The following is a 13,606-nucleotide window of genomic DNA, read 5'->3' as shown; positions in this document are numbered from 1 at the left end:
TTGGGCTTGGTGTGGCATAGCCCCTGTTGGGCTTGGTGTTGGCTGGCCCCTGTTGGGCTTGGTGTTGGCTGGCCCCTGTTGGGCTTGGTGTGGCATAGCCCCTGTTGGGCTTGGTGTGGGATAGCCCCTGTTGGGCTTGGTGTGGCATAGCCCCTGTTGGGCTTGGTGTGGCATAGCCCCTGTTGGGCTTGGTGTGGCATAGCCCCTGTTGGGCTTGGTGTGGCATAGCCCCTGTTAGGCTTGGTGTGGGATAGCCCCTGTTGGGCTTGGTGTGGCATAGCCGCCTGTTGGGCTTGGTGTGGCATAGCCCCAATGATTGGAGCTTGGTGTTGGCATAGCCACCTGATTGGGCTTCGGTGTGCGGCTAGCCCCTGTTGGGCTTGGTGTTGGCTGAGCCCAGTGTTGGGCTTGGATGTTGGCTGGCCCGTGTTGGGCTGGTGTTGGCTGGCCCGTGTTGGGCTGGTGTTGGCTAGCCCGTGTTGGGCTGTTGTGGGTTTGGTAGGCTAGTCTGTGTTGGGCTGTTGTGGGTTTGGTGTAGGCTAGTCCACGTTGAGCTTGGTGTGGCTGGTCCATCATGGGCTGGTGTGGGCTAGCCTGTGTTGGGCTGGTGTGGGCTAGCCCGTGTTGGGCTGGTGTGGCTTGGCGTAGGCTAGCCTGTGTTGTGCTGGTGTAGGCTAGCCCATGTTGGGCTGATGTGGGTAGCCTGTGTTGGTCTGGTGTAGGCTAGCCCATGTTGGGATGATATGGGTAGCTTGTGTTGGGCTTGGTGTGGGCTAGCCGTGCCCACCTTGCACACATGGGGCCAATGGAGTCATGTTTGCCGGTCTACTAATGGAGAGTTCCCTGCTTCCCTCCCTCGCTGCGTGGCTGGTAACCTAATATGTCTGCCTCACCGCTCACATAGCCTCATGGAATACACAACACAATTCAACGCAAAAAATATATATATTATCTGCATCAGTGGTGAATCGTGACTATAGGACCTAGGCGTTCAGAGGGACCAAAAATCTTCCAATACGTTGTATAAATAAAAAAAATCTAGTAAATAACAGAAAATATTATATATATAAATAAACGAAACAAGAAACACGACCAACGCACAGACATGAAACTGAAACAGAAACAATGACGTCTGGGGAAGGAACCAAAGGGAGTGACATATATAGGGCCGGTAATCAGGGAAGTGATAGAGTCCAGGTGAGCATAACGATGGTGACAGGTGTGCGCCATAACGAGCAACCTGGTCACCTAGAGGCCGGAGAGGGAGCACACGTGACAGTACCCCCTTCCCGACGCGCGGCCCCAGCCGCAGGACGCCGACCAAAATGACAATCCCGGGGATCAGGAGCGGACCGTTCACCTCTGCTGAAGCGAGGGAAACCTATCAGTCCAGCTGAGACGCGGGAGCAGGGCGAACTAGAGCGCCGGAGAGAGTATAAGTGACGGTACCCCCCCGGCTCCAGCCGCAGGACGCCACCCAAAGGGATGATCTTGGGGATCAGTAGCAGACCGGTCACCCCTGCTGATGCGCGGGAACCTGACAGACCGGCTGAGGTAGGGTAGCCTGGCGATCCGCCTGAGGCATGAGAGCCTGACGAGCCGGAGGAAGCAGGGGAGCATGGAGATCCGCCTGAAGGCATGAAAGCCTGATGAGCCGGCTGTAGCAGGGGAGCCCGGAGATCCGGCTGAGGCATGAGAGCCTGACTAATCGTCAGAGGCAAGGGAGTCTGGCGATCTGTCTCAGGCATGAGACCCGACGTCATTCCCACCGAAAAATGTAAAAAAACACTCCCTGATGCTTCCTTTAGGTGAGGCGTCATTCTGTAACGTTGTGCGCTGGGAGCTGGGAAGCAAGTTCAGGGAGTGAATAATTTAATGAATATATTAAACACAGTACAAAACAAGAACCACGACCAACGCACAGACATGAAACTGAAAAAGAAACAATGATGCCTCGGGAAGGAACCAAAGGGAGTGGCATATACAGGGAAGGTAATCAGGGAAGCGATAGAGTCCAGGTGAGCATAACGATGGTGACAGGTGTGCGCCATAACAAGCAGCCTGGTGACCTAGAGGCCGAAGAGGGAGCACACGTGACAGGAGCATATACACACGTGGGTAATCGAAAGATGAACTGAGTTCCACACTCCAGTCCAGTTGTTGGCGGTAATGCACCTTAAAGTTGGTTGCCAACCGCCACATAAAGTCCACAGATGAAGAAGAAGACTGAAGGAGGCGAGATTACTAGAAACAAACTAGGTTTCCCCTTTTATCTGTGGATTAATTGTCGGAGTAGAGAATACATTATTTTGTGTGACTCAAAATTGGTAGATATTCTACAAAGATCCAGCAAAAAAAAGGACCTTGTAGATTTCAGGTAAAATAACAACAAAATGTTTATTATCCCAGGACAAATGATCTAGCAACAGCAAGCTAGCTAGCTGAATGTCCATGAATGTTTCATAAGTGTTTCGAACCTGTCCCCAAATGAATATAGTTGGTTCAGAATTAGTTTTGGTATTTCAACCTGCGTGTCCTGATGGACAAAATCAACATAGGAGATGGCGCAAGCGGGCGCATGTGCGCGCCCGGTGTAGTCAGCATTTTAGTGTGGGAAGACTACTGCTTGCGACACTGATTATTTTCTCCTGCATGCTCTTCCATTTTTACATTTGACATTTTTGTCATTTAGCAGACACTCTTATACAGAGCGACTTACAGTAGGGAGTTTTATGGCTGACTACAGCCTATTAGTGTATTGCCGCCACCTACTGTATTTGCTGTATATCAGCCTGCTATTCTGTATTATGAATTCATTACCTCTTGCGCCGCTCAGGCTAGTGAGGTGTGTAGGCCTTGGAGAAGTCCTAGACATGTCACAATAACAACAAAAAACGGTCCCACTCATTGCAAGTATAAATGTGATTGGTTCATTCCACTGTCACTCCAAAATTCTGCTCTAATACAGTTGAATGGCAGAGGCCTTCTGTCCAGCTTCTGAAGGTCTAGTCAATGGCTGGCAGACCTAGCTAGATTTTTCTACCCAGAGACCACCAAAAAAATCCTTATTGGATAATTTTTTCAATTTAGTATTAACCCTTCTCTTCCAACACAAAATGAGGAGATGAAATCAGAAAATGACTACAATTATTGTAAAGATGAAATAGAAATTAAAACGTAATTTGATCAAAAATAAAGGATTTATACATTTTTATAAATCGTTAGGCCTTCTCTGATGTTCTAGAAGGTCTTGATGGTTCCCCACTGATCTTTATTTGAAATGTTTCCGACCCACAATATAATTGTTCTGAACCGCGAGCCGACCCGCGGGTTGAAAGAATGTTTTCATTCCACCCGCGAGCTGATTTTATTGGCGGGTCAACCGCGGGTAACCATGGGTATCCGACCCGATGCAGGACTCTACTTCAAACCTACCACCACACACAACTGATATACAATTATTTTAATTCATTTTCAAGATATTTTTGTATGAAATACATTTTGGATATTTTATGATGACTGTCACATGATCAGTGGCGTGTCAAGAGGGTGGCCCAGGGTGGCCACTAACACTACTAACACAGAGGGGTGCTGTTTGCCTCACTCGGATGCTTTCTCCGGTGAAATAGATTCGGCCTCTTGCGAATTGAAAGAAAATTCTGAAACACTGATAGACACAAATGAGAAATCAATTGATAAGTTTGTGTCTTTTTTTATTGCTAACATTTTTGGTTAAGCCTGACTTTGGCATCCATAAATGCACATCACTTTGTAGGCTGAATGTCATTACACAGTGTTTGTAATAGATTCCATTCAAATGGCGGATGCACAGTGCACTGTTCGGATGCTGGACTGATTTTGGAGTAAACTAACGTGCCCAGGTACCTACTTATCCTGCTATTGAAGTGATTGGTTTGGCAATCAGATTAAAACACCACGACATGTCTTCACTACAATGCCTTGCACACATACTGTAGGAGGTCCCATTAAAAAAAACAGAGACCCGGGGCCTCCCCTGTGGCACAGCGGTCTAAGGCACTGATCAGTGCTAGAGGCATCACTACAGAGCCAGGTTCGATCCCGGGCTGTGTCGCAGCCGGCCGCGACCGGGAGACCCATGAGGCGGCACATAATTAGCCCAGCGTCGTACGGGTTAGGGGAGGATATTCCCGGCTGGGATGTCCATGTTCCATCACGCTCTAGCAGGCACATCTACGCTTGCTTCGGGCGCCAGCTGTACGGTGTTTCCTCCGACACATTGGTGCGGCTGGCTTCCGGGCGAGCAGTGTTTCAAGAAGCAGTGCGGCTTGGCGGGGTTGGGTTTTTTGAAGATGCATGGCTCTCGACCTTCGCCTCTCCCGATTCTGCACGGAAATTGCAGCGATGGGACAAGACTGTAACTACCAATTGGGGAGAAAAAAGGGTGACAAAAAAATTAAGAGACCCTCGAATGTCACAGTTTAATTTGCACATTTTGAATCGACCTTTCGAGTGAATTTTCTGCTGTATGTTAATACCCTTATATACAATTCTGACCTTGAATGCAAATACTGTAACAAGTGTTTTGGAATTGATTTATTTGAACAGGGAAATGTACCAAACCTAAGCTGAAGCATTTAATGCATTGATAATCATAATTAAATAGAACAAATCCACCTTGCATCGATTAAGGTTCAACATTTTATGGCCCCCCCTAAACTTGGACTGCCTCACCTTGGCCACCTCATTCTAAATGTTCTGGACACGCCACTGCACATGATATAAGGTGCATCCCAAATGGCACCCAATTCCCTATGTTGTGTACTATTTTTGACTAGGGCCCATAGGGCTTTGGTCAAATGTAGTGCACTATAATAGGGAATAGGGTGCCATTTTTAACGCACACATATTTACTCTAAATGATTAAATGTATCCCTTCTTTCTTTGTATTATACCAGAGGCCTACGACCCAAGCGGAGTGGAGAAAGTGTAGAGAGACTGAGACGCCCATCATCTTTTTCCATCGGAGGTTTTAGATCCCTCCAACACTGTGACCTGGCTGCCCACTAGAATGCCTTCATCTTATCCCAACACAGAAATGGCCTTCTTCTCCGACAAGAGCATTGTGTACACCCTCACCCTCGGCGTTGTTGAGTACTAAGAGTACCAAGTGTTCCACTGCCAAAAGGGAGGTGTTCCCCCACCTAGGGGTAGCTTCCAACTAACCCCCCTCCTCCCCTTTATCTCCCCTCAACCCATCCTCTAATTGGGGTTCTACTAGGATGCGGCCCAAATGGCACCCTACTTCCTATGTAGTGCACGACTTTTGTAACCCTACTTCCAATGTAGTGCACTACTTTTGACCAGGGCCCTTTTTGACCAGGGCCCAGAAAGTAGTGCACTACTAGGGAATAGGGTGCCATTTCGGACTGAATTCCTAGGCTTCTGGTAGTGGCTTGTCCTTTCTCCTTTTTTATTCTACCCTCCCAGATGCTTTTCATTGGCAGACATTATGCAATTCTGTCAAGCGTATAACAACTTCAAATATGTTGAAATCGAATACAGTTAGTTGACTCATCGTTAACATGCTGTATGATTCTGTTTGTTTATGGGCGAGCTGTTTAGATATAAATGTAAGTACTTACGTTTTACACAACAAGGACACATAGGGAGAATATTCATCATAAAAGCTGTTCCGTTACATTCAGTGTCGATTACACCAAAATAGTTACATTTTATTGTTATTATGGAGAGTTGAGAAGAAATATATTATATTGGACGTCAATGTCTTTGGCTCGAGAAACTGTTTTCATTTTCAGATTAATCGATCAATCGATCAGTCTATTATTCTTTTTGATACACTGTGGCCTGTCTGTCTCGTCGCTTTCCCGCACACTGTAATCATAACCCATAAAGCTCTTCAATGAAGAGTCACTCTATACCTACTATGTGGCATAATGGTAAATCAGTGATATGTATTCTGAGGCATTGGTTCTTCTACATTATGGGGGGAAGGGAGTTGACTAGCCTGTGTGTCAGTCTGTTTGTGCTATCATGTCAACTCCTTGTCACTCATTGGCTTTCAGGGTTGGGATCAATTCCATTTCAATTCCAGTCTATTCAGAAAGTAAACAACATTTCCTAATTAAAAATGATTTCAGTGTACTTCCTGAATTGACTGGAATTGAAAAGAAACTGACCCCAACCCTGTTGGATTGACAATGAGCATTGGACTTGTCAAGAGCACAAACAAATCTAGGACCAGGCTAGGAGTTGCCATCTGTATCCATAAATGTGCATTTATAAGCTGGGTCAGGATATATAAGATCATTCTGGGTAGTCAACGTAAATGTTGTAAAAAATCTGGTGTATAGCTCGATTTCCCAGGTCGTTTCAGGAAGCAATAATGGCATGGAGTGTGGCAGTTTAAGTTGTAAACAAGAATTATATGGACAAGATAGAGCAATATTGTCATACAAACAGCTGTGGCTTAGTCAGTGGAGCTGGGAAACATTGTCAGGAATCTTGTTGTGTACGTACCCAAATGGCACCCTATTCCCTATATAGTGCACTACTTTTGACCAGAGCCCCATGAGTCATGGTCAAAAGTAGTGCACAAAATAGTCAATGGGTTGCCATTTGGGATGTAACACTTTAACAAGTCATCGTTTTAATCTTCGTTTTAAAATGTGTCAGAATTGACTGGGTGTAGGTGGGTGCTTATTTCATTGGAAATATCAGTGGCCATACTTGTGTATCATGTGAAGAGACTACGGCCATGTCTGACATGGCACTCTATTCACTATATAGTGCACTACCTTCGACCAGGGCCTATAGAGCTCTGGTAAAAAGTAGTGCAATATATAGGGAATAGGGTGCCATTTTAGATGCAGCCTACATTTCACTGAATATGTATTTTTGTTATCATTGAATTGTTAACCAGTTTGCATAATGTACAAAATAAAGTATATTTTAACTATTTTAAGAGATATTTTGTATTTAACCATTATAGTTTATTTCTGCATACTTTGATCACAAGTTGAAAGTATCATAATGTCTGTACAGTACCATAATGAGAGTATATAATTTTCTAGTGCAACATTTTTTTTTTTTTTTGAAAATAGATTGACATAAAGAAGGATGACCTTACAAGCGAAGCTGTCTGCAGTGTGCCTTGATCACACAGTTGTTCTGTGTAGTGACAAGATGAGGGTTTATCTTGACTTGATGGGAAAATCTGGTTGTGCCATGAGTTTCTATTTGTAGTGCATTTTCACATGAAAAAAAACAGTTGGAACATTTGATGTTGGGCATTCTTTATTATATTTGATCTTATCTCAGCTGTGTTCTTGTGTTTATGGGCAGCTGTGACCTGCAGTGTTGTGGTCAATTCCATTTTAATCCCGGAACATAATGCTCAATGCTGGTGTATGGGGAAAAAATGTGGAATCAGAATCGTAGATTCAATTCACTTCCGGAATTGACCCCAACCCCGCTGACCTTTCTTATTTTGGTATTTTTATGTCTTCCAAGCCAAGTTACATACTGTTGATTAGTTGCTGATTCATAGCAGCACGTTTAAATAATTCAAAATGAATCCATTATTTTATTCATGCAACTTCACATTTCTTTATACATTGAGCGACTTTTGTGTTTCAGACAGCTGTCAATGACACAATGGTTCGGGAAGGGTATATAATTCATCGATAAAGGTGCACATTAATGCTGTTTTCCTATTTGTCAAAGGTGAATACATCTACTGTTCAATCACAGTTTTATAACGTATACTGTAATGTAGCATTATTGCGGTTGTAGTATTTCATTGACTTAGAACTTTATGCTACGCTTAATATTTCTGACAAACATATTTTTTAAAAATAATTTAAAAAATAATCATGGCACCTAAGGCAATTGTGTGCATTACATTATACTTAAGGCGATGCCAAATAATTACTAATTGCACACTGTTACATCATTTTAGGTGTTACAAACAACTTATTCTGGTTCTGCCACTTCTTAAGCCTGAAAGGTAGCAATGTTGACTGCACACTTATATAGTGACTGCCCTTCGCTTTCTTTTCTCTGCCTGAGTCAGTTAGTCCAACATAATACAGACTTCTTAAATGCACAAACTCTCACACAAAACAACTATAGGCAGAGCAAGAGAACTCAGTAGTTTGTTCATCTATTGAGTCCATTGATAAATATCATTGATCAATATCACATGAAAAGCAACCAGGTGGATGGATTACCCACAGTTGTTGCCGCCCGCATTTGGTCTGAACGAAGTACCATTTTCAAGACTTTTGCTCGATGATAATGAAGGCCTCAGTCTAAAGAAGTAAACTGCCCCTCGATCATGCCACTAAAATGGCCATTACAGAGCATAGCTAGGCCCGATGAATTGGCATGCCAGATGAAGTTGGAACTTGGTGTCATTTGACGTTTTGTACTGCAGGCTATGTGCAACATGAATAATTATGCACACTTGTTGTAATATTTTCTATTTTCATATGAGATTTAATGAAGTGTTTTTTGTACTCACTGACATTTTTTTCATACATGAAATGCAAGAGAGAGGAGGATTATTATTTTTTTTGCATACAGTATATTTGCATTTGGTACTCTCCAGTAGTCAAACGAACCAATGGGCAACCATTATCTTTCAGAATTTTATTTACGAAACTATGCCAAGTATTTAAATGCTATTTTTTGAGTAAAATCCAATGGAAAATCATTCATTTATTTTTAATTTTAAGGCATAACTTTACCTTTGTATTGATGAATATGAGCATAATACATAGTCAAATGATTGTGCTACTGTTGTATGACACTGCAGTCTGATTCATAAATAAACTCCTTGCATGAAGGTTGTCTTTGTGATCAATCAAACATTTTTGTTCTAGAATGTTAGTTCAGATATAGTATCGTGATGTCCTTTTGCCAAACATCAAAACGTTGTTCTGTACGCTGTCACGTGCTATTTCCACCCGGAAGCGGGAACTATGGAATTTTCATCCCAAATTGTCCCACTCACTCTTTAACAGTGACGTTACTGCCCCCTCAAGCCAGTGTTAACTCTAGAGACCTAAATTCTTGCGTAAATGGTCAGCTGCTCGATTAAGTTCTGGGTCCATACGTGTTAAGAGAAGGGACCAAGAGATGCTAGAACGAGGAGCTCCACCCTCTCTCTTTGCAAGTTACGGGCCAAATGTTCCTCCTCATTTGATATTCGAAAGATACTAACACCTGCGAAATTGTGATCTGTCCAAATAACCAGTGCTAATAAACCCAAACACCGGAACTACTACTGCTCGTTATCCCACACATCACGCTCATTCCCCACAGATTATACTGTACCATCAGTTATGTTTTACGTAGATTTGTCCACGAGAGATTAACTCTAGAGGACTTCTGGTTAGTTCGTATTTTGGGGCTGAGAGAGGAGATAGCTTTTCCTTCTAATGCAATAGTTTATAAAATATAATAATACTATATAAAATACTAATAACTTCCAGAATAATGTAGCAAATACAGCAGTGCAGTCAATAGTCAATCAAAGATATTCACTTCTAGTAACCTATAATAACAATTAGTCTTGCTATCGGCAGTACACCAACAAACAGTAGCGGCATCGAACACCTTTAGTAAAGACCGACATACAGTACATTCGGAAAGTATTCAGACCTCTTGACTTTTTCCATATTCTGTTACGTTACTGCCTTATTCTAAAATGGATTAAATATTTTTTTCCCCCTCATCAATCTACGTACAATACCCCATAATGACAAAGTAAAAACTGATTTTTAGAACTGTTTGATAAATTGAGCTCAGGTACATCCTGTTTCCATTGACCATTCTTGAGATATTTCTACAACTTGATTGGAGTCCACCTGTGGTAAATTCAATTGACTGGACATGATTTGGAAAGGCACACACCTGTCTATATAAGGTCCCACAGTTGACAGTGCATGTCAGAGCAAAAACGAAGCCATGAGGTCGAAGGAATTGTCTGTAGAGCTCTGAAACAGGATTGCGTCGAGGCACAGATCTGGGGAAGGGTACCAAAACATTTCTGCAGCATTGAAGGTCCCCAAGAACATGGTGGCCTACATCATTATTAAATGGAAGAAGTTTGGAGCCACCAAGACCCTTCATAGAGCTGGCCGCCTGGCCAAACTGAGCAATCTGGGGAGAAGGGACTTGGTCAGGGAGGTGACCAAGAACCCGATGGTCCTTATGACAGAGCTCCAGATTTCCCTATGGTGAAGAGATGGGAGAACCTTCCAGAAGGACAACCATCTCTGCAGCACTACACCAATCAGACCTTTAAGGTAGAGTGGTCAGACAGAAGCCACTCAGTAAAAAGTACATGACAGCCCGCTTGGAGGTTGCCAAAAGGCACCTAAAAGACTCTCAGACCATGAGAAACAATATTCTCTGGTTGATGAAACCAAGGTTGAATTCTTTGGCCTGAATGCCAAGCGTCACTTCAGGAGGAAACCCGACACCATCCCTATGGTGAAGCATAGTGGGGGCAGCATTATGCTGTGCGAATGTTTTTCAGTGGCAGGCACTGGGAGACTAGTCAGGATTGAGGGAAAGATGTACAGAGAGATCCTTGATGTACAGAGAGCAAAGTACAGAGAGACCCTTGATGAAAACCTGCAGACCTGAAAATAGCTGGCAACGACGCTGCCAAGATTGTAGCGTCATACCCAAGAAGACTCGAGGCTGTAATCGCTGCCAAAGGTGTTTCAACAAAGTACTGAGTAAAGGGTCTGAATACTTATGTAAATGTGATAATTACGTTTTTTTATTTGTAATACATTTTCTAAAAAATTTCAAAACTTGTTTTGGTTTGTCATGTGTAGGTTGATGAGTGAAAAAAAACAATTGAATCCAAATGTGGAAAAATTCAAGGGGTCTGAATACTTTCTGAATGCACTATGTATATATTTTTATTTTTATTTTGAGAGAGAATAACTAAAAAAGTAAGTGAAAATGTCCAAATTATCCAATGGATTATGATAATTTTCTGGTACAAAAAGTGTATGTGCAAAAACAGAAGTTTGCACCCCCTATTCTTATTAGTTCCATGGCTCAGGTGGCTCAGGTTTTGCTCATCTTAGTCACGAAGATAAATAACTTTGCATCTGTGTCTGATTGAATAGCAATGCCATGCTGGTGGGTGGTAACGTTCAAATAAAACTCAGCCCTGAAACGAAACGTAGGCTGAAAACAATTAGTATGACTTGTCATAGGAAAAGACTGCATTCACACGGATTTGCACAAAGTGGGCAGTTTGGATTTTTCACTTCAAGACCAAATATATCATACTTTGACTAAAACGATGACTTATTGACTTAAATCGTTGCACAATATCATGGGTAAGCTCTGGCCATTGTCTTTCAGCTTGAAAAAGGGAATCTTGCCATATATTTTCAAATAGATTTAAGTCACAACTGTAACTCGGCCACTCAGGAAATTCACTGTCTTCTTGGTAAGCAACTCCAGTATAGATTTGGCCTTGTGTTTTAGGTTTTAGGTTTTAGGTTATTATCCTGCTGAAAGATGAATTAATCTCCACGTGTCTGGTAGAAAGCAGACTGGACCAGGTTTTACTCTAGGATTTTGTCTGTGCTGTTTCTTTTTTTATCCTGAAAAACTCTGCAGTCCTTAACAATTACAAGCATACTGTCACGCCCTGACCATAGATTGCTTTGTATGTTTCTATGTTTTGTTTGGTCAGGGTGTGATGTGGGTGGGCATTCTATGTTGTATGTCTAGGTTGTCTTTTTCTATGTGTTTGGCCTAGTATGGTTCTCAATCAGAGGCAGGTGTCAGTCGTTGTCTCTGATTGGGAGCCATATTTAGGTAGCCTGTTTTCCTTTGTGTTTTGTGGGTGGTTGTTTCCTGTGTCTGTATTTGTTACCATACGGGTCTGTTTCGATTTTCGTTTGTTCTTTCACGTTGTTATTTTTGTATTTTTGTAATGTTCAGTTGTATTATTAAAATGGACACTTACCACGCTGCACATTGGTCCGACATTTCATACTCCTCTTCAGACGAGGAGGAAAACCGTTACACATACCCATAACATGTTCAAATCAATCAAACTTTGTCACATGCGCCGAATACAACCTTACCGTGAAATGCTTACTTACAAGCCCTTAACCAACAATGCAGTTCAAGAAGAGTTAAGAAAATATTTACCAATTAAAACTTAAGTAAAAAATAATAAAAAGTAACACAATGAAATACAGAGTCAATGTGCAGGGTTACAGGTTAGTCAAGGTCATTTGTACATGTAGGTAGGGGTGAAGTGACTATGCATAGATAATAAACAGCGAGTAGCAGCAGTGTAGAAAACAAATGGGGGGGGGGGGGGGGGGGGTCAATGTAAATAGTCTGGTGGCCATTTGATTAATTGTTCAGCAGTCTTATGGCTTGGGGTAGAAGCTGTTAAGGAGCCTTTTGGTCCTAGACTTGGCGCTCCGGTACTGCTTGCCGTGTGGTAGCAGATAAAACAGTCTATGCCGTGGGTGACTGGAATCTTTGAAAATTTTTTGGGCTTTCCTCTGACACCGCCTATTATATAGGTCCTGGATGGCAGGAAGCTTGGTCCCAGTGATGTACTGGGCCGTACGCACTACCCTCTGTAGTGCCTTAGCAGTTGCCATACCAGGCGGTGATGCAACCGGTCAGAATGCTCTCTATGGTGTAGCTGTAGAACTTTTTGAGGATCTAGGGACCCATGCCAAATCTTTTCAGTCTCCTGAGGGAGAAAAGGTGTTGCCGTGCCCTCTTCACGACTATCTTGGGTGTGTTTGGACCATGATAGTTTGTTGGTGATGTGGACACCAAGGAACTTGAAACTCTCGACCCGCTCCACTACAGCCCCGTCGATGTTAATAGGGGCCTGTTCGGCCCGCCTTTCCCATGTAGTCCACGATCAGCTCCTTTGTCTTGCTCACATTGAGGGAGAGGTTGTGGTCCTGGCACCACATGGCCAAGTCTCTGACCTCCTCCCTATAGGCTGTCTCATCGTTGTCGGTGATCAGGCCTACCACTGTTGTGTCGTCAGCAAACTTAATGATGGTGTTGGAGTCGTGTTTGGATACGCAGTCGTAGGTGAACAGTGAGTACAGTAGGGGACTAAGTACACACCCCTGAGGGGCCCCAGAGTTGAGGATCAGCGTGGCAGACGTGTTGTTGCCTACCCTTACCACATGGGGGGCGGCCCGTCAGTAAGTCCAGGATCCAGTTGCGAGGGAGGTGTTTAGTTCCAGGGTCCTTAGCTTAGTGATGAGCTTCATGGGCACTATTTAATTTTACCTTTATTTAACTAGGCAAGTCAGTTAAGAACAAATTCTTATTTTCAATGACGACCTGGGTACAGTGGGTTAACTGCCTTGTTCAGGGGCAGAACGACAAATTTTTACCTTGTCAGCTCGGGGATTCAAACTTGCAACCTATGGTGTTGAACGCTGAGCTGTAGTCAATGAACAGCATTCTTACATAGGTGTTCCTTTTGTCCAGATGGGAAAGGACAGTGTGGAGTGCAATTGAGATTGCTTCATCTGTGGTTCTGTTGGGGCGGTATGCGAATTGGAGTGGGTCTAGG

The 13,606-nt window shown here is 43.2% G+C and overlaps 1 protein-coding gene across 1 annotated transcript in view; it reads left to right on the top strand.

Annotated features, from left to right (window-relative positions):
• The window catches only part of LOC139559966 (junctional cadherin 5-associated protein-like), a 36,442-nt gene extending 27,594 nt beyond the window's left edge, over nucleotides 1-8,848 (top strand). The window contains exon 4 of the mRNA XM_071376463.1: nucleotides 4,938-8,848. Within this exon, the coding sequence (XP_071232564.1) occupies nucleotides 4,938-4,972 (35 nt within the window). The 3' untranslated portion in view covers nucleotides 4,973-8,848. The remainder of the gene's footprint in view (nucleotides 1-4,937) is intronic.
• Nucleotides 8,849-13,606: the final 4,758 nt, after the last annotated feature.

Source organism: Salvelinus alpinus, chromosome 30 (genome assembly GCF_045679555.1).
Source record: "Salvelinus alpinus chromosome 30, SLU_Salpinus.1, whole genome shotgun sequence".
Classification (NCBI taxonomy): domain Eukaryota; kingdom Metazoa; phylum Chordata; class Actinopteri; order Salmoniformes; family Salmonidae; genus Salvelinus; species Salvelinus alpinus.
This window is presented reverse-complemented; position numbering and strand designations above follow the sequence as displayed.